We start from the raw sequence: 22334 nt of genomic DNA, 5'->3' as shown, positions 1-22334 counted from the left end.
AAAACGCACATAAAAAAAAATTAGGCTCTGAATGTAAAAATCAATAACCAATTAATTAACCTGTTAATTGTTCAATTATTGCATCATTGGCATAAAAATATCATAAATGTAAATTGTATGAAGATTCAATTCAATTCCATCCATCCATTGTCAAACCGCTTATCCTGCACACAGGGTCGCGGGGGGGCTGGAGTCCATCCCAGCCAACTTCGGGCGATTGACAGGGTACATCCTGGATTGGTCGCCAGCCAATCGCAGGGCTACACAGAGACATACAACCATTCACACTCACACATCTACGGGCAATTTAAAGTCCTAATCCCCAGAGCATGTCTTTGGACTGTGGGAGGAAGCCGGAGAACCCGGAGAGAACGCACGCAGAACATGCAGACTCCACACAGAAAGGCCACTGGGCGGAATCAAACCCAGGACCTTCTTGCTGTGAGGCAACAGTGCTAACCACCACGCCACCGTGCCGCCCTCAATTCAATTCAATTCATTTTATTTTGTATGCACTGCAAATCGCAAATTACAAATTTGCCTCAGAGGGCTTTACAGTCTGTACACATACAACATCCTCTGTCCCGAAACCCACCATCGCACAGGACTCCCCAAAAAATCCAGATCCAGAATCTAAGATGACTTGAGGCCAATCGAACCTTTGGTTTGATACAATCTTTGCTTCAGATATCAGTAGGTGAGTAGATAGGTAGGTAGTATGTGATATGCTGGTTTAGAGATCATCCCACTGAGTTTAATCAGCCCTACGTTTTTGTAGTCATTCCCACATCACAGTATACCAGAGCATATGGCTATAAAAACGAGAGAAGCCTATGTTGCCGTCCATATTTTTCTCTAGACCCAAGTAGTTGATACAACTTGTTGTTGTTGTTGTTCTGATTTAAAAGTCACCTCCTTCCATCGTCCCACACATCCCTAAACCCTGCCTTACCTGACAGTATCATGTCACAGAACGCTAATTGTTCAAATGAATATGTCTACGACACAAGTGCATTACGAGTCCTAACAAGAAGGATAATTTTGTCAGCACTTAAATCTCAGGAGATCTTGTGATATTGCAAGAATCTAGCTACCGTGAAAGGTGCCCGGCAACACACCTTACTGACCAACGCCTTCATAGTGAACCCGTTGAGGGGACAATCATTGGTTGCTATGAGACAATGAGTATAGAGCCAGCAATATACAAATGGGTTTGTTTCATTTTAGATACATTTGTATGCTTCTTGCATTCAATAATATCTGTAAATAATAATAATATCACTAAAACCACCTGAATCTGCAATTAAATATTGTTCCATGACATTTGTGCAGCCTTTGTCAGGTACTTGAAGGACTTCAGACAGCAGGTCTTAAGTCCTCGCAGTCCTTTGTGTGTGGACAGAGAGGCGTCGATACTGTGCCGCCGGAACAGTGTATCAAAGTTTTGCGGCAAGGCCGCATTAGTGGTTGTGAGTCTGGAGCCCTTTCACACAGACAAACACAGCATTGCCCTTGTTTGTGCAGTTGTCTTCTGGCGGGGAGGGTTTCAACATTGGCTGCTGCAGCTGTGGCCTCTCTTTGCTCAGTGAAACCAGAGAAGACTGCTGCCCCATAAACTGCCCGCACAGACACAATGTCAGCAGCCACCGGAGACATCTTGTAGTCTCTTTCCAACGTTTTGGAAAGGGAAGCAGACTTGTCAGAAGACAGAGCGCTAACCTTGCTTGCCAAGTACAGCTCGCTCATCAAGCAGCTGGAGTAATAAATAAAGTCAAGGAAGAAGACCAGACTTATATTCAACATGGACAGGCCGACAAATCCAGAGATAAAGTGATACTTTTATACATTGAAGACCAAACCAGCTTCTTTGTTTTAATAAAAATGTACTCATATTAAACTTAAACTAAGTAGGTGTTTAATTATCTGAATGCAATACTTACATGCATATATTTGAGGCATCAATCATTCCTCTGCTCACATCTGTAGTCTTTAAGCCATTAGAGAGAGCAGGCATGCACATAGCAGGTTACTTTTACAAAAAAACTGCATCAGTGCAAATTACAAATACACCTCATATTGAAGTTCCCTGTAAACACACTGATGTATCTGAGGTAATCATCATAGCATATCATCATAGTTTTCGGTAATTTTACTTATTTCTTTCTAGTCTGTTTCTCAGATTAGGTCCACACAGATGGTGTGGCAGGACTACCGATGCTCAGAATGTTTTGTCAGGCCGTTCACTGGGCAGACAGAAATACGCTCTGCTGAATGGCTCTGATAAACACACGGGGGCTGGGCTGTAAGACCCACACAAACGGTTTTCTGTGTCCTCCTGCTCCTTGAATACACATTAGCTCCGAAATGTCGATCAGTCACAGTTAGTTCCACTTACAGCAACACCGTCAGTGATCACGGTGTCAGGGTAAGAGCAATTTTACACAGAACAAAAAGAGATGACATATATGACCCAGAATCGTTTTAATCAAACATTTATGGTGCTAGACTAAAGGCCCCACTTTTGAAAATTTCCATGGCTCCCATGGAAATTGTGTGTGACTGATTAATGGTGCAGATTGCAAGTATTTCTGAAATCTCATTCACACCAGACTGGACAAACAAAAGCAGAAGAATACACTCCAATGATAAATCATCATCAAAAATCAAAAAGCCCATCCATTTTCAGCCTCTGTCAAATTCAAGGAGCAGATAACCAAAATCCAACATGCATTGTAAGCACATAGTCCTACAAATATCCTCACAGAGGTATCATTATGCATGAGTTTATAGATAGTTTTTGGGGGGTGAGATTCCTACATATTATACCTCTGCATTTAGATTTTGACATGCAGAGACCACTAAAGTGTTGTTTTCTTGTCCTTCTTTTTCTGAAGGTGCAGTTCTGACTGATATGGCCATGTCACTGTTCCATCACAGAACAGTTATATTGGCTATGGCTTACTGTTTCCTGCCTTGCATCACTTCCTCCCTCAACCTGGAGGATCCCAATGTCTGCAGCCACTGGGAGAGGTCAGTCATAATGATGCAATGTTTTCTTTAAAGGTTTTTGACTTGGCTGTGTTACAGATTGCTACTTTGAATCCTATACCCTCTTCAGGGAGCAGCGGATGAGTTGATAGACATATCTGCCTATTCATAAAATGAGGGTTACAACATTGTTCTAATCAGGAGGCAACCTCAGGTTGTGGAAAGTGAAGCCAATGCAAAAGGGTCTGCAACAGCGGTATTCAACTAAAATGTAAAGATGTCCAGTTAGAAAAAAAAATTCTAGAAGCAAAGGTCCAGAAGATCATAATATAACTATTTAGTGGGATTAAATTGAGGGATAGTTGTATTAATATCTACATGTAATCAATACAGGACTGACGAATCAAATTAATTCATTAAAATTCAAAAACTCTTACCATACCAAAGAACTGGACATATATGTATGACTGTAAATATAAATAATGATGTTCTCTCAATAACTAAATACTAGTAGGACTGCCTTTCAAAATTATAGAAAATAAATAAAATCTGAAAATTGTACATGTTTAAAGGGGCCATATTATGAAAATTCCACTTTTTTATTGCTTCTATACGTGATTTGGGTATCTCCTATGTCTCCGAACAACTGGAAAAAAACAGCTCACGCGGCTTGTTGTGGTGTGGTGTTGTGTTGTGGTGTCAGAAACGATATGCTTGAGTGGGATCACCACCAACGTCTACGTAGATTTTGAAGCAGCCCATGTAGGGAGTCTGCCTACATGGCCCTGGACCGCCCCACACCACCACTCGACCCGCGGGGGAGGGGGAAGGTGAGAGGGGGGAGCTGGCTCATTAGCATTTAAAGGAACAGGCACTCAAAACAGGTCAATCTGTGGGGAGGTGTTTTTGACAGGGTAAAAAGAGTGCTGTTTGAAATGATTCTTGTGGTATTTTGACCAAAATATGTTACAAACATTTCATTGAGACCCCAAGGAACCATATCAACTTGTGGAAAAATGGGCATACGATGGGTCCTTTAAATAAAGTGCTTCAATTCAATAGGAACTAAAGCGGCTCGGACCGGAGTGGGATTTTTTTTTTTGAGTGAGAAATTGGATGTGTGGCGGGAGTGCCTGACCGAAATCAGTGACTTGAGAGGACAATGCGTCCGTTAGTAAGCGAGGATCGCTATAGTTTTGGTCGTCTCCCGCGGTAGACGGTGACAGCCTTGAAACGGGGGGAATTTATGAATGACACTTAGAACGTTCTGTCACAGCGATGGTTGCACTGGTGCACCTTACTTTTTTATTTACATGCACCAGCACAAAATGTAGGTGCACCCAAATTACATTTATATATATTATATAAATGATTAATGGAAAAAAAAACATTTATTGCGATATGCAATATTATTGCAATTTTCAGACCATTTTATGCCACTGATAACATAATGACAATATAATAGCATAGTAATAAAAGTACGCTATTTCAAAGAACAAAGAACGTTTTATTTGTCAGAATAGTTAGACATTAGAAACCTGGGGCTTCGACCGCCAACAGGACGACACGCTCCATGGCTGTAGGGAGAGATGGCCCAGTCCCGCTAACAATCGTGCGGCCCGGGAGGAACGCAGGATGGCGGTCCGGGGACGGCGAACGAGCAGTCCAGAGGAACCGACAGTAGTTCAGGTTGAAAGACTGAGTGGATGGTTGTTGTTTTAGGTGAGATTTTAGCTTAGTTAGCTTAGTTGGTTTCACTGCTTCTCTTCACCTGTCGGTGTCGCTGCCTAAGCCCCGCCCCCGCTTTCCACAAGGAAAAGAGACAGAGGCAGCGCGATCAACTTTGTTCCTCGTCTCAGCTCTAACGTAACTGGTTCGCTGGTGTTCAAGTCGCAATTTCAATCACACAGCACGGAGCAGCGTAGGCCTACAGGAATATCTGGACCACAGCCAATCAGAGGCAAAGAGTGTGTCTTTGCCGCATCTCTGTCCCTGATTGGTTTAGACCAGATCTTTTTTCAATCCCTTTGTCCTTTCAGAACACAAATTCAGAGTCTGACTTTTGGGCATCGTCATGAAAAACAGATTAATTTCTGTGTTCTTTAACGCTAACAGTGTCACGGGGGACTCTTGGTGAGGACTCGGACGCAGAGTTGAGGTTCATTAGATGTTTTTAATGTCCAACAAAAATCGCAGGGACGACCCTGGAAACATAAAACTTCTCCGTAAAGAGATGAACGGAAAATGCTCAAGCAGAACTGAGCGAGCTGAATAGGTAATGAAAGAAAAAGCCAAACACTTGCTTACCGAGGAATAAACAAAAACAATCAATCAATAAAAAGGCTCTAAACTAAAGTGAGGAGCTGTGGAACTGTAAACGACACGAGGCCAACTAAGGAGACCACAAGGTGGCTAGGCAAGAGCAAAAACGGTGACCTGGGCAAGGCAAAAGGACATGACACACTGGCACAGGACAAGGGGAGACGCAGACTATAAGTACACATGAGGGAAGTGTGGGAACAGGTGGACACAATCAGGAATCAGGGAAGACCATCAGACTGGTGACACATGAGGAAGGGCAAGGAACCTGAAACGAGAGGAGAATTAATTTCCAAACTAAAACAGGAAGTCACAAAACAACCATGGAGACACAACAGAAACCCAACTTGACATACAGGTGTGACAAACAGTTGCTTATCTGTGATTCGTCTTGATGAGCAGGTCAGGCATCCGTAGGTCATACATATCATACAAACACATTGCACACAAATATGCTCAACAAAACCTTAACGCAGTGGTTCTCAAACTTTTTCTGTCATGACCCACTTTGGAGGAAAAAAATGTTAATGCCTCACCGCCATCACATGTTGTATATTTATTGAAATAATATTTTGTGACTCCATCTATGCTCTTTAAATAATAGAATAAAATGATAATACAAAATGTTTCTTAACGTTTTACACTACATATCTTCTGCAGTCTACATATCAGACTGTTTTATTAGTATTAGTGGCTGCAATTACTGTTTCAAAACCGGGCTGCAGACTTGTTACTGTCACTCTCAATTAATTCTCAATGTTGAGCTTCCTCCCTGGCTGCACTCGACTAACAGGGGAATGAGACCACTTCTTACTATTACTCTTTGTAAACAAGCACTTTGTCTTTACTCCGGTTTTAAGCAGAGTAAATAAAACTTCACGTTTCTTGAGCATTTTACAACAAAAACTTCCCCACACCACATAGGATGCACACATAGTTCCCACCGAGTGCTAATCAAACAAAAATATGCATTTCTTAGAACAATACAAGTAGTAGTAGTAGTAGTAGTAGTAGTAGTAGTAGTAGTAATAATAGTGTTGGGAACGTTGTAGGGGCATATCTGGTTTAAAGCTAGCGTGAAACTAAATCATTGCCATCAATAGAATTATTAATAATCTCTAAAATAAATCACAAATGAAAGAAATTATTAGAAGGACTAATAACCAAACTATGAATCAGGTCTCATAATTAATATTCACTCATTAATCAGGGAGCAATTAGGGGTTAGGTGTCTTGCTCAGGGACACTTTCACATAGGACATGGAGCAGCCGGGGATCGAATCACCAACCTTGCAATTCCCGGCACACCTTCTCTACCCATGCACCACCGTCGACCCTGGTTGTAGTACTAGTAGCAGTAGAATTAATGCCAAGATTAGCACCAATATTAATAGTTGCTGCAGTTTTATTAAGAGCAACATGTATTTAAATAATAAAAAGCCTCGTGTGGATCCTTTTGTTTAGAATAATTTAATCCATGGGACTTTTATTTTAAAAGGCTAGGTGGGCAAGCTTTTTAAATAGCTTAGTTAAATAAAGCTTTGGGCTGATTTCTGAATGAAAAAGCTTGGGCATTTGTTCAGCAAGAGGAAAACAGCTGTATAGTCAGTCATATCCAGCTTCTGTGTTGGACTGGCAGAGAAACATTCAGGAGAGACACATATGGTTCACTACCACCGAGGTATTTTTGGTAAAAGTAAAAAACTTAATATCATTTTTTTTCAAACCAGCAATTAAAAAATGTGTGTTCTTGAAGGAACTTAACCCCGACATATTGTGTTATATTCTTGTATTAAAATAAACAAAGAATTCAAATGTACCCTTAAAGATTATTTGCTGGTGTTTTTAGAGAACCAAATTACAAAAGTGAAAAATATTTACCTCTGAAGAGCTTGTGGCCCGACCAGGTCACAAGGCAGTCATAAGGTAGCCTCTGTCAACGCCCCGACAAAGTTCCCTTGCTTTAACTGTGACGTTATAATTCTTAAACTCTATATACAAAAAACACCAGTGAAGGGTCAAATAGAGTATAGTGGGTTCTGCTACACAGAGCATGGAGATGTTTAATCCTGCACACACACACGCACACATGCAGCCTAAATATGCCATGATTAAAACCTGAAACGCCAAAAAAATGTGCAGATGGGTATCCTGTTGGACAAACATCGGTGGCATGGTGTCATGCATGAAATCCCTGCACACACATACACACGCTGTGATTCTGCTACTCATGTCTGATATTACTTTTCTGTGCTTTCAGTTACTCGGTGACAGTGCAGGAGTCATACGCCCATCCCTTTGATCAGATTTATTACGCCAGCTGCACGGACATCCTCAACTGGTTTAAGTGCACCAGACAGAGGTGAGAACTAGATCCCTGAGGTTGGATATGGACAAAGATGTGTGTGAGTGTGGGGAGAGTGGTTGTTTATTAAAATACCATACCATGGTGAGCCCTACATTTTGAATGGAATTGCATTCATATTAGTGCTGGGCGACAATTACATTTTAAAATTTTAGTTAATCACATGATTTTCTGCCATGGATGAAAATCAATTGCATTGTTATATGCATATATATATAAAATAAACACTAGTTTATTTTAGAAGTGCTGCTATGAACATAAGTGCAATACCATTTGGTTTACAAACATATGCTTTTTAAAATCAGTATACCCTACACAGTAGCTGTTAAAGCATTTCTTGTAAATGTCAATATAAACATTAAGGGAATCTAATCAAATATAAAACCAAAGCGCTTTGCCACTGCCAGGGATTTTATCTATTTTATCTATCTGTTACAGCAAAACAACTTCCACGACCATTTTAACAGGCAAGATTTATGAATCTGTATTTCTTTTCTGAACAGATACCAACATAAACATGTTTCTTTCATCAAGGAACAGCTTAAACTGTTTATGTATCAATAATCTATGTTCAGCAGCAGTTGTCCCTGCTGAAGTGAAGTAGTCCATATTTGAGAGAGAGAGAGAAAGAGAGAGAGAGAGAATTTGCATAAAGCGCAAATCAGATGGCATGTCAGATTTGATCGTTTCTGTATCGTCAGAGGGGGACTCAACGGAAAAGGTGGGGAACCACTGATTTAGATCATCCACACTCAGTTTTGCGCCCCACATTTTATATCTCATGAGCACAGAGTAACTACAATTATGCATGTATTTAGTAGCATTTCTTTGGTGAGTGTCTGATCCCGTCTGTGTTCAGGGTGAGCTATCGGACAGCCTACCGAAGGGGAGAGAAGACCATGTACCGGAGAAGGTCCCAGTGCTGTCCAGGCTTCTACGAGAATGGAGAGATCTGTGCTCGTGAGTTTCTTTGCCATCATCATCTGGGATTACATTACATTACATTTAGCTGACGCGTTTATCCAAAGCAACCTATATTGCTTTATACATTTTTGCCCGGGGAGCAATTAGGGGCAATTAGATGTGTCTTGCTCAGGGACACTTCGATATGGGACATGGAGCAGCCGGGGCTTGAATCACCAACCTTGCAGTTCCCGGCACACCCTCTCTACCCCTGCGCCACGTCGACCTAATCACAAGTTGTGTGTGATTGTCCTCTTTTTGGTGGGTTTGGTCCTTTGTTAGTCTTTACATGGCTTTAGAGGAAGTGGTTGATGTTTGAGCAGTACTTTCTCACAGGTTTGGATGTTGTCTTTCCACGTGAAGGGTTAGACTACAGAATAGTTGCCTGAGGCAACCAAAATACATGGGTCAGCTGAATGACTGCATGCCGTTAGTCAGAAAAATAAAACCTTTGTCATCCACTGTCAGGGTTGCGGGGTGGAAGGCAGGACTCAAACGCAGACTTGTAGAAAACAAAAGACTTTAATAGTCAAAGCTCAAAAAACAGGAACCGGGGGCAAAAGCACACAGACGAGAAACTACGGCGATCCAAGACGAAAGACATGCGTGGCGAAAGACAATGACGCGACAAGTGACACAGGAGACACACTGCTTAAATACACAAGGGAGGTGCAGGTGATTGGACACAGGTGGAAACTATTAGACGAACACAGGGGATGACGAGACAAGGCAGGAAGTGAAGTTACCCGGGGACACGAGTGGCAGAAAACTACAAAATAAGACAGGAAGTGAACCACACCGTGACAGTACCCCCCCCTTAAGGGCCGAATTCCAGACGGCCAACACTAGAGCGAACAAGGGGTGGGTGGGGAGGGAAACCATAGACGTTGGTCGGACCACCCTGGAAACTCTGGCGGGCGGCCTGGCGGGCGGCCAGACGAGCGGGGAGCCTCTGGGGGTCGGCCCGGCGGGCGGTCACCAATCCGGCTCCGGAGCGGCGACTGCAGGGCACGGAACGTCTCTAGAATGGCAGACTCTGAGACACGGGAAACGTCTGGGGTAGTCGTCGTCGGCAGCTCGGGGACACGGGAAACGTCCGGGGTAGTAGTCTGCGTCGTCGGCAGCTCGGGGACACGGGAAACGTCCGGGGTAGTAGTAGTCTGTGTCGTCGGCAGCTCGGGGACACGGGAAACGTCCGGGGTAGTAGTAGTCTGTGTCGTCGGCAGCTCGGGGACACGGGAAACGTCCGGGGTAGTAGTAGTCTGTGTCGTCGGCAGCTCGGGGACACGGGAAACGTCCGGGGTAGTAGTAGTCGTCGTCGGCAGCTCGGGGACACGGGAAACGTCCGGGGTAGTAGTCGTCGTCGGCAGCTCGGGGACACGGGAAACGTCCGGGGTAGTAGTCGTCGTCGGCAGCTCGGGGACACGGAACACCTCCGTAGTCTGCTCAGGCTCGGGGACACGGAACACCTCCGTAGTCTGCTCAGGCTCGGGGACACGGAACACCTCCGTAGTCTGCTCAGGCTCGGGGACACGGAACACCTCCGTAGTCTGCTCAGGCTCGGGGACACGGAACACCTCCGTAGTCTGCTCAGGCTCGGGGACACGGAACACCTCCGTAGTCTGCTCAGGCTCGGGGACACGGAACACCTCCGTAGTCTGCTCAGGCTCGGGGACACGGAACACCTCCGTAGTCTGCTCCGGCTCGGGGACACGGAACAACTCCGCAGTCTGCTCCGGCTCGGGGACACGGAACAACTCCGCAGTCTGCTCCGGCTCGGGGACACGGAACAACTCCGCAGTCTGCTCCAGCTCGGGGACACGGAACAACTCCGCAGTCTGCTCCAGCTCGGGGACACGGAACAACTCCGCAGTCTGCTCCAGCTCGGGGACACGGAACAACTCCGCAGTCTGCTCCAGCTCGGGGACATGGAACAACTCCGCAGTCTGCGGCGGCTCAGCCCCCCCCATAACCCACCCCGTAGCCCCCCCCTCAAGGGCCGGATCCCAGACGGCCCTCAAATCACCAACGGGAGGGTGGGAGAGGACCATGGGATGGGAGGGAGGGAGCCTGAGTCTCGGAGCGGGGACTGGGGGCGTCGGGGGCATGGGTGAGAGTCGGGGCGGCCCAGCGGGAACGGGAGATCGCTGCGGCGGCCCAGTGGGAACGGGAGATCGCTGCGGCGGCCCAGCGGGAACGGGAGATCGCTGCGGCGGCCCAGCGGGAACGGGAGATCGCTGCGGCGGCCCAGCGGGAACGGGAGATCGCTGCGGCGGCCCAGCGGGAACGGGAGATCGCTGCGGCGGCCCAGCGGGAACGGGAGATCGCTGCGGCGGCCCAGCGGGAACGGGAGATCGCTTCTTCCGCTTGCTCCTCCTAGGGTTAAGGAGGTCCCGGAGCTCGAGGCAGGCGAGCTGATAGCTCCTGGGACCAAAAACACAGTCTGTTTTCCGCTGCCAGAAGGGACTCCTTACGTCCAGGTAGTCCGGACCATAGTCTGGCAGCGGGTCTGCTGAGCCCTTTTTTGGTCGCGTCATTCTGTCAGGGTTGCGGGGTGGAAGGCAGGACTCAAACGCAGACTTGTAGAAAACAAAAGACTTTAATAGTCAAAGCTCAAAAAACAGGAACCGGGGGCAAAAGCACACAGACGAGAAACTACGGCGATCCAAGACGAAAGACATGCGTGGCGAAAGACAATGACGCGACAAGTGACACAGGAGACACACTGCTTAAATACACAAGGGAGGTGCAGGTGATTGGACACAGGTGGAAACTATTAGACGAACACAGGGGATGACGAGACAAGGCAGGAAGTGAAGTTACCCGGGGACACGAGTGGCAGAAAACTACAAAATAAGACAGGAAGTGAACCACACCGTGACAGTACCCCCCCCTTAAGGGCCGAATTCCAGACGGCCAACACTAGAGCGAACAAGGGGTGGGTGGGGAGGGAAACCATAGACGTTGGTCGGACCACCCTGGAAACTCTGGCGGGCGGCCTGGCGGGCGGCCAGACGAGCGGGGAGCCTCTGGGGGTCGGCCCGGCGGGCGGTCACCAATCCGGCTCCGGAGCGGCGACTGCAGGGCACGGAACGTCTCTAGAATGGCAGACTCTGAGACACGGGAAACGTCTGGGGTAGTCGTCGTCGGCAGCTCGGGGACACGGGAAACGTCCGGGGTAGTAGTCTGCGTCGTCGGCAGCTCGGGGACACGGGAAACGTCCGGGGTAGTAGTAGTCTGTGTCGTCGGCAGCTCGGGGACACGGGAAACGTCCGGGGTAGTAGTAGTCGTCGTCGGCAGCTCGGGGACACGGGAAACGTCCGGGGTAGTAGTAGTCGTCGTCGGCAGCTCGGGGACACGGGAAACGTCCGGGGTAGTAGTCGTCGTCGTCGGCACCTCGGGGACACGGAACACCTCCGTAGTCTGCTCAGGCTCGGGGACACGGAACACCTCCGTAGTCTGCTCAGGCTCGGGGACACGGAACACCTCCGTAGTCTGCTCAGGCTCGGGGACACGGAACACCTCCGTAGTCTGCTCAGGCTCGGGGACACGGAACACCTCCGTAGTCTGCTCAGGCTCGGGGACACGGAACACCTCCGTAGTCTGCTCAGGCTCGGGGACACGGAACACCTCCGTAGTCTGCTCAGGCTCGGGGACACGGAACACCTCCGTAGTCTGCTCAGGCTCGGGGACACGGAACACCTCCGTAGTCTGCTCAGGCTCGGGGACACGGAACACCTCCGTAGTCTGCTCAGGCTCGGGGACACGGAACACCTCCGTAGTCTGCTCAGGCTCGGGGACACGGAACACCTCCGTAGTCTGCTCAGGCTCGGGGACACGGAACACCTCCGTAGTCTGCTCAGGCTCGGGGACACGGAACACCTCCGCAGTCTGCTCCAGCTCGGGGACACGGAACACCTCCGCAGTCTGCTCCAGCTCGGGGACACGGAACACCTCCGCAGTCTGCTCCAGCTCGGGGACACGGAACAACTCCGCAGTCTGCTCCAGCTCGGGGACACGGAACAACTCCGCAGTCTGCTCCAGCTCGGGGACACGGAACAACTCCGCAGTCTGCTCCAGCTCGGGGACATGGAACAACTCCGCAGTCTGCGGCGGCTCAGCCCCCCCCATAACCCACCCCGTAGCCCCCCCCTCAAGGGCCGGATCCCAGACGGCCCTCAAATCACCAACGGGAGGGTGGGAGAGGACCATGGGATGGGAGGGAGGGAGCCTGAGTCTCGGAGCGGGGACTGGGGGCGTCGGGGGCATGGAGCGTGGGGCCGGTACTGGTCGGGTCGGGGGCATGGAGCGTGGGGCCGGAACTGGTCGGGTCGGGGGCATGGGTGAGAGTCGGGGCGGCCCAGCGGGAACGGGAGATCGCTGCGGCGGCCCAGCGGGAACGGGAGATCGCTGCGGCGGCCCAGCGGGAACGGGAGATCGCTGCGGCGGCCCAGCGGGAACGGGAGATCGCTGCGGCGGCCCAGCGGGAACGGGAGATCGCTGCGGCGGCCCAGCGGGAACGGGAGATCGCTGCGGCGGCCCAGCGGGAACGGGAGATCGCTGCGGCGGCCCAGCGGGAACGGGAGATCGCTGCGGCGGCCCAGCGGGAACGGGAGATCGCTTCTTCCGCTTGCTCCTCCTAGGGTTAAGGAGGTCCCGGAGCTCGAGGCAGGCGAGCTGATAGCTCCTGGGACCAAAAACACAGTCTGTTTTCCGCTGCCAGAAGGGACTCCTTACGTCCAGGTAGTCCGGACCATAGTCTGGCAGCGGGTCTGCTGAGCCCTTTTTTGGTCGCGTCATTCTGTCAGGGTTGCGGGGTGGAAGGCAGGACTCAAACGCAGACTTGTAGAAAACAAAAGACTTTAATAGTCAAAGCTCAAAAAACAGGAACCGGGGGCAAAAGCACACAGACGAGAAACTACGGCGATCCAAGACGAAAGACATGCGTGGCGAAAGACAATGACGCGACAAGTGACACAGGAGACACACTGCTTAAATACACAAGGGAGGTGCAGGTGATTGGACACAGGTGGAAACTATTAGACGAACACAGGGGATGACGAGACAAGGCAGGAAGTGAAGTTACCCGGGGACACGAGTGGCAGAAAACTACAAAATAAGACAGGAAGTGAACCACACCGTGACATCCACATGTGTTGTCATTACTGTAACTTCACTTACCATTGAGATTCTGTGCACCTTCTCTCTCCTTCCTGTCAGCAGCCAGCAGCCAGTAACAGGTGTGAAGCCACAGTGGCCATTGGCAAAAAACAACTGCTGTTCAGTAGCGACAGTAACATAAATCATTATGCCAACATACAGCCTTCTGTTGTGATGGTTGAAGTGGTTGGTGATAAAAGCCGTGTGCTTCAATGGATGTGGAGACTACAGTTGGATTCATGCGGGGGCTGTGAAAATGTGTGCCTTGGGAGTTCCGAGAGAATTTACTAAAGGCTCTCTTGTATATGCAGCTATCACATGTTTCTCTGAGAGTCTCATTAAGGATTTGCCAGATACTCCAGGCTGTATTGTACTTCCACACGAGTCAGATTACATATAGCATTAAATGAGTTAGCACATTTTCATTGGATGGATTTTCTTTGCCTGCTACACGTTAGAATTCGAAAAAATGTATGCAAAGCAAGGTCAATGAAAGTGATATGGTTTAGTGATGACATGTTCACGGCTTTCGCGAAACAAAACCATGAAAGTCTGCTGATTGAGATTTTGCTTCTTCTTTATCTTCGTCTTCTTTTCTTCTTGTTTCTTCTTCCTCCCACATTGGTAACTAGCTGGTGAACAGTGTGAACAGACTGAAAAACAGCTTCTTCCTCAGAGCTTCAGCTGCTGCTCAGTCCACAGCTAGCCCTCCATCCTCCCATAAAGCTGAGGAAAATTCCACAGAATTTCCGAAGACACGCTATAGTCTGTTTGCACTTTCAAAAACAAATGTACTCACAGGTCACTGTTTGTATAAATTGCATTACTTTAGTGACGTTTTTAATCTGTGTATTTTAACTTGCAGACATGATACATCTTTAATCAGATATCTTCTTAAAGCCTTTGTGATCGAACTGATCCCTCTCTTCCTGTCTCCTCCGTGTCCAGCTCATTGTGCGACAAGCTGTGTCCATGGCCGTTGTATGGCCCCCAACACCTGCCAGTGTGATCCCGGGTGGGGGGGCTCCAACTGCTCCAGTGGTAAGTCCTCCAGCTGTTGCTGTCCGTTACCAGTCATTTCTTTGTGTGTGACTCTGTTTTCTGTGAAAGTACTCCGAACTCGCAAGAGTAAAAACAGACGTCTTACTGACTACTGCATTGTATCCCACCAAAGGTCACAGAGGTCAGAGTTGTTTGTTCTCATGGCTATATTTTAATATTTTATATATTTATACATACATTTCAATCAATCAAATTTGTCTAAAATACAATATATAATCATAACACCCCTATACTTTAAGTTTAAGGAATGGTTAAAGAAAGATAAAGTCCCCAGGGCGGACAGGAGCAGAGCTGTCATTGAGGTGTCTCCTGTTAGGATCCTGTGTTAAAACAAGTCAAAGAGATTTCAACCTGCTACGTAACTTTCATACTTTATTAACGCCAGTTCTGTAACAAACATACTTCTTTTACTAAACCATCCTATTATTTTAACACAAGAAATACATGTTCATGGACCAAAATGTGAGCTTGGTTAAGCATTTGAATTATTCCTCAATAACTTTGTAAATGTAAGGAATTATATTCTATATGTTGATCTTAATGGTATTGGGTATATTTGTTTATAGTTGCCTCATTACTGTAGCACTGGGGTCCAAGAATGCTGTTAGACTAGCCATCTGCTTGTCCAATGTTTTATTCTCTCTGCTCGCACTCAAAGGTGTTTTCTACGTGCTCGCTGTTGTTCTTTTTGACAGTAAGGGGGCGGAGCCAGTCACCATGGTATCTCTACATCTAATTGGTTACAAACCCCTGTCTTTGGATTGGCTGGAGTTATGCATTCACAGAACTATAGAAGCCCATTTACCATTTTAAAACGTTGTCAAAACACAAACGACACTTCTCTGTAACCGTAGATGTCAACCAGCTATAACCCTAATTTACCGGCACATTAAGACCAATGCATCCAGCTCGCAGACCGGTCCGTCAGTCTGAATCTGTGAATATCTTGCCAACTTTACTGGACTATGGAGGAGCCTGTGCATATCCTATCTCATTATTTTGATTTTCGAAAAATCGATCCGTATTGAAAGTTGGCAAGATATTCACAGATTCGGACTTCATTTTACCAATACGGACTGGTCTGCGGGCTGGACGCATTGGTCTTAATATGCCGGTAATAATGGTAAATTAAGGTTGTCGAAACTTTTGCCCACGCAAGACGGACATTTGCTCCCGGATGTTTGATGTATGATGCGTGCATCAACCCGATTTGTGCTCTTGAATTTTGACAGTGATTTGCCGCCATACAGGTTGCTATCATGTTTCAGTGTAATTAAGCTGCACAGTAGCTAAATAACAGTTTCATGGCCTTTCATTGAGACACCCACATGATCCGTGACATCTACGCAGTCTCTATGGCTGCTTTACTAGCTACAAAAAATGCTTTTTTATTTCTGTAGCAGAAATACGGGTATACATGTATTTTCCAAGTGGAAGCAGTTTGTCACAGCTAACAGCTGATACAGGGCCTCTCCCTCTGACAGGATTTCACCAGTGCTTGTACATGATCTTGCTCAGTTGGTCCTTCAATTTAGGTAAACAGATATTGAAAAATGGTCAGCCCTTGTGTTTGTTTATGGAAACACTGTTGTATTTACTGGATCTACTCAACCTCATTAAGCCATCTTTAGCACTCAGTGAAAGTTTGATATAACCAGGGGGACATTGCAATTTCATTAACCAGAACTTTTCATGTGGCTTTCCTCCAGGAATTTAGCTGTGAAAAATTGGTCATGGCATTAAACTTGTTTGTGGAGTTTTCAAAGGCTGTGGTTACAAGCGGCTCTTGTCATTGGCCTGAGGTTGAGTTCCAGAAATAAAAGATACACTTTATAGTGCATATACATGTTTAACACCAAAGGCATTTAAAAATAACTCAATCAAAATAGCCTGGAAACAGGTATGTGTTCTTTTTCACTTTGTGATGGATCAGTGTTTTGTTCCCATTTTCTACAACAAAGCCTTCTACGTTTCCTCCAGGCTTGATTCAAACATCTGATTTGCATAGTAGCATTTAGGGCCAATATGAGAAGCCCTGTGCTTTAAACTGACTCAATGTAAACCCATACGCTTGATTATTAGATTCTCAAAACAATTGCTTTAGAATAAAGAGCGAGAAACCCTGTCACCTCCACACTTTCCCATGCTGATCAAGTTAGAATCTTGCAGACAATTTGCGTGTTAGTGGTTATTTTTGCTTTTGCTTATAAGCCTGTAAATGTGTCTCCATGCAAGCCTATATACCAATATGCACAAGGAGCCAACATGTGTCTGTGCCCTGGTATTCTCCTGGGCCCCATTAGGCAGGGACCGTCTGTCTGTCCCCACACACTGTAAAACAGTTTGTCTGGTTCACTGTACTCAATGAAAGTATGACTTGAGAAATTTGATTTTGGCGGTCAAAGGTTAAGGTCACTATGACCTTCCATGGTAGCCCCTGTATGAATCCTGACTTGTGTAGAAGAGAAGAGAGATAAAAAAGTAATAGAAGTAAAAGTAAGAGTTATTTTACAATGACCCTTAAGGTCAAGGAAAATGTTTAGCCTATTTAAACCCAGAGGGATTTATGATCTGTACACAAGCCACATCCTCTGTCCCAGAACCCTGTCATCGGCAAAAGAAAAAGTATTACTCCAACTCAAATAGCTTAATATTGAACCTTTTCGTTACTGGAGTAACCAAGCTTAAACACTAGTTTTGGTGAATCTACATCAACACAGAGAAGGCAACCTCCTATGTGTTGATAAATGTTTTTTTTTTTTTAAGAGAAAACATATATACAGCAGCATCACATATGGATCCATATGTTTCTATTTCAAATGTTGGATTAAGGGGTAAAATGTGACTGGTCAATCTCTTCACTCAGCCTCTGTTCATTCACTATCCCCTTCAGTGACACGTTTTAATTTCCTCAAGTACCACAATAGAATTTGATGCTTTGACGTTTTATAGGTCAGTGCGCCCCAACAATATGTCTGAGGATCAATTTGGGAGCAAGAACAGCGAATGAGGGAAGGCAGTGTTCAAGGAGAAGCAGGAATAATAGGAGGAAAATATTGTGTGGTAGGACATGCCCTGGAGCGTTGGAGCTTGTGATTTAGTAAACATGAAAACAACACAACCGGCTCAGGAGGCCTCGAGTTCAGCTGTGAGAATATAGCACGTAGTGTCTATTTTAGTGTCTGTTTAAGATGAGGTTTTACTGAATAAGCCAACAATTGTAAAATGTCCAATAATTATTAGTAAACTGTAAACTTTTAAGTTCTCCTATTTTTGTTTTCTATCCTGTTCTACTACTGACTTTGGCCCTCTAAATTAAATACTTTTTACATTGACTGCAAAGCACAGATAAAAAAATAATAAGAAATTTGTGTTTTCATATACAGGTATACAAGTAGTCTCTCTGTCATTTACATATATAATTGAAAAAAATGTCTTATTTGGCCTCCGCCTTCTCTTCCTTATGAAGTAAATTATTCATAACCAAATATGCGATAGTCTTCGAATACTCCTTAAATACATCCAAATATATTTTAGAATTTCTTTAGCCAGATGGTTTTAAATATTTTAATGACATGAATATAGTATAAAAGAGTTTGGTTGTTACTCACTTCACTTTAAAGGACACAAAAACCTAGGACTTAGGTTTTTGTGTCCTTACTTACCTAGGCCATCTTGTCTTGCTGCGTGAATTACCATAAATATTGAATGTTCAGTCGTAAAGTCTGACATGTAGACTGAACATTTAACATTTATGTTTAACATGTATATTTACATTTAACATTTATATTTAAATTTAACATTTACATTTAGATGAAACATTTAGATTATTTAACAACTTTCTCTCTAAATGTTTAAAAAAGTGACATATGAATATTGTTGTGCTTTTTTTTCAAACGATAATGCTAAATGTACCAGAACTGAGCAGGATTTTAGAATGTGCAAGATTTTACAAACGGCGACCCCCATAGCTATGTGCCACCACATCCTTCACTTGCACTGAGCAGTTGTATCAAAAGCCTCTACCTGTCACGTGTGTTTGAGCGTCTATGTTGCTTAGTAACAAAAGTACGTTGGCCAAGACGGTTTAACACAGTCTTCTCAAGATCTCGCGGTCAATGCGTGCAGCTTGAGAACCCTGCAAGGAGTTTATTATTTTAGATATGTTTGGAGAAGACTACTATGGGACTGTCTCATCCAGCCGAGGTTACATTCGTCAGAAAACGGAGCAGGCAGGTCCGCATGGATCTCTGCTGGAGTCGGCCGAGCAGCCCCTAACTGTAAAACGGGTCTTTATCTCCAAGCACATCTGTCGCAAAGTGCCGTGGATTCAGCCTGCTAACAGTTGAGCTGAGCTAAACTAAGGAAGTGCGCACTCAAAACTCGCCGAAACGTAAAATAGTCGTCGCGGGCCGTAGTTGTGCACAAGAACCACCGCTGACACCAATGTAACCGAGCGTTTGTGGATGAACATCTCATGACACATTAATAACCGCCGTTACACTAAAAAAAAAATAGAGATATATAGAACTCCACCCGTCAAAGTGGCTAGTGAAAGACACTTCTTTACCTGCCACAGCCAAATTCTACCTGCATTTGGCGGGTGGGCGGGTGCTAATGTCAAGCCCTGCTCAGCATCCACTTTATCAGTGTTACAGGCGTTTTCTATTCCCATGAGGGTACCATGCCATATACAGTGGGTAAGAAGTCACATCACATCATGACTTATTGTGTCTGCATGGATTCAACAAAAAAATCACTGTAATTGTAATTTTTATTCACTGCAGTGCACAATGACACAGCCTTGTGATCAAAGCCTGGCAGTATAGTCTTTTTTTATTCTGTCATCTTGAATAGACCAATAAAAGAGAGCTGTCTGTTCTTCGGCAAGCAGATGAGGAGCCCTGTGCTTCCGGAGTTTTGCCCTTCTTCAATCTAGGTCAGGTTTAACAAAGGTACCAGTATGGGAGATATGAATGAAGGAGAGGTTTTATGTAGGCATCTTATTATCTCTAATCCCCTCCTCATATTTGTCTCCTCTGCCTCCCCTCTTGGTCCGCGGCGCTGTCTTTCACACAGGGCCAGACCGCCTGCGGATAGGACTGTATGCTTCTTTTAAATAGGTCACACTGAAGCAGGCTAATGCAGGAGAAATAAAAGGAGCCGGCTAATCACTTGAACCACTTTAGAACTGTGGAATAGCTGGTTGTTACTCAGCAGGTTGGGCACATAAAATAAAATGGCTGTGTAATGAGGAGAGGATGGTTAACTCCAAATATATGTATTGTTATTAAAAAAAAAATGGATTAATCGCCCTGTTTGTGTGCAAATCCTGGCCTCTAACAGCAATGTACACTATCTGCACAATTATTAGGCAAGTCAGTATTTTGACCATATCATCATTTGTATGCATATTTCCCAACTCAAAGCTGTTTAAACTTGAGTGCTAATTTGATTTGAGCATATTAGGTGATGTGTGTTTGTGTAATGAGGGAAGGTGTGGCCTGATGCTGCGTTCAAACCAAAAGCTAAGCGAATTATTTGCGCAAGTGGATTCCATGCGAAGTCAATGCAGCGCGAAGGACGTGGTGCGTGGGACAGCAAAACAAGCAAAGCAAATAAATTGCTTTTTCGCCCGACGCTGTCTTGCAAAAGCCAATCAGTGTTGAGATGTTGCCACAGCGTGAGTACACTTTATTAAACTGCCAGAGACACACACACAGCTGAGACTGAAGGCCTGTAAGTTAGTAAGTTAGTTGTGTCTAACTGAGAGACGCTGGCACCGAGCCGACACGACAAGTCATCAAACCGGCTGCTGGTCAGCCTGAAGTAGCGTTGGAAGCGGCAGTCATCCAGATGCACTTCCTGGAGGAGTCGGTGAAATTCAAGCTGTGTGCGGTGACTGATGTCATGAACCCAAACACAACCGGTTGCGGTTTCCGACATTTGTGTAATTCACACAACAAATAAAGAGCAGAATTTGTGGTTATTTATTGCCATGGTGGATAGCGGAAACGATAACTGTCTTAAGCCACACCACGCCCCCGTTCAGGCGCAAATGAAGCTAAATAATTACAAGTAGTCGGGCGATTAAAAAAATTTGCTCCGCTTTTGGTGGGCACTCAGCATAAGGGGATCAACACCCTATATCAAGAGGTGCGTAATTAATAGGCAAGGAAACAGGTTTTTACTGCAGAATGGTTGGTTGGATTTTCTCCAACATTTCTAAACATGGAACATGTACCAAAAACAACTGAGTTCTAGGGCTCCAATTAAAGACGTAGGCAAAACATAACTGATCTAACATAAGATCTAGCAATGCAAAGTACCCCCTTCAATTTCCCAACCCAACACTTGAGTGAAACCTATATAGTGGCTGACTAAACCAACAAAAAACATATAGGGGAGGACAACCAAAGATATGACCTACAACAGAATACAAACCCACCCTAATTCCTCCATGCTGTCAAAGCTCTTGGTATGGTCCATGGCTCAGGCCTCTTGCATAAAAACCAACTCCACCGTCAGCCTCATCTTTTACCTAAGTGATACTCCCCAGGGGAGTGTAATTAGTCCAATTTTGAGAAGTTCAAACACCTAGGAGATTGGTTTGATGATAAACTTTCATGGAAATTTCATATTGAATATATAGAATCAAACTGTAAAAAATTACAATTATTATAATAATTAACTTGATGAGGATGGTGACTGGTCATAATTGGGGAGCAGATTACAGTTTTTGATGAATTTATATAAAGCTTTGATCAGATTAACGTTTGATTATGGGTGTATTATATATAACTCAGCTTGTGAAACTTCCCTGAAGAAACTAGATAGAGTACAGTTTAAAGCCCTAAGATTTAGCCTTAGGTGCCATGAAAAACCACACCTACAAGTGCTCTACTGGTGGAGGCGGAAGAAACCCCTAAGAATCTAAGATCCATTAAACTCTCAATTACATATTGGGTTTGATTCCAACAAGTACTAACAATCCAGCAACATCAGTACTTGATCGGATTGTTGGGAATACTACAACAAACCTAGTGGGTTTGGATGGAACATAGATAATACAGCAGATCAGTATAGAATGAAAAATCTAGAATATAGCCCAGCACTAGTTCTAAATGGTGTTCCTCCATGGATACTTCCATCCCCCACATAGATACAGAACTGTTAAATCAAAAGAAAGCACTTCCAGATGAACGTTGTTTTGCAGCATATTACCAAAATTACCTGAATTCTTCATACTATGAATTCCTTAAAATTTTCACAGATGGATTCAAAGACTCAAGCAGTGGTCACTGTAGTATAGGAATCTATATCCCAGAATTTAAAAGTATGAATTTAGAATAACTAATTATTTATCTGTTTATTCAACTGAAATGGTTGGAATTATAACTGCATTGAGATGGATCGAAAAAATAAAACCCCTTAAATCAATTATATGTACCGAGGGGACATCCTCACGAGATGACCT

The 22334-nt window shown here is 45.2% G+C and overlaps 1 protein-coding gene across 2 annotated transcripts in view; it reads left to right on the top strand.

The window, feature by feature from the left end:
- Nucleotides 1–22334, top strand: part of megf10 (multiple EGF-like-domains 10) — a 62068-nt gene that overhangs the window by 8151 nt on the left and 31583 nt on the right. For both annotated transcript variants that reach the window (XM_040198088.2, XM_040198087.2), the window contains exons 2-5: nucleotides 2895–3030; nucleotides 7568–7669; nucleotides 8532–8632; nucleotides 14744–14836. In XM_040198088.2, coding sequence (XP_040054022.2) covers nucleotides 2912–3030; nucleotides 7568–7669; nucleotides 8532–8632; nucleotides 14744–14836 — 415 coding nt within the window. In that variant the 5' untranslated portion in view covers nucleotides 2895–2911. The remainder of the gene's footprint in view (nucleotides 1–2894; nucleotides 3031–7567; nucleotides 7670–8531; nucleotides 8633–14743; nucleotides 14837–22334) is intronic.

This window comes from Gasterosteus aculeatus, chromosome 14 (assembly GCF_964276395.1).
Source record: "Gasterosteus aculeatus chromosome 14, fGasAcu3.hap1.1, whole genome shotgun sequence".
Classification (NCBI taxonomy): Eukaryota; Metazoa; Chordata; class Actinopteri; order Perciformes; family Gasterosteidae; genus Gasterosteus; species Gasterosteus aculeatus.
This window is presented reverse-complemented; position numbering and strand designations above follow the sequence as displayed.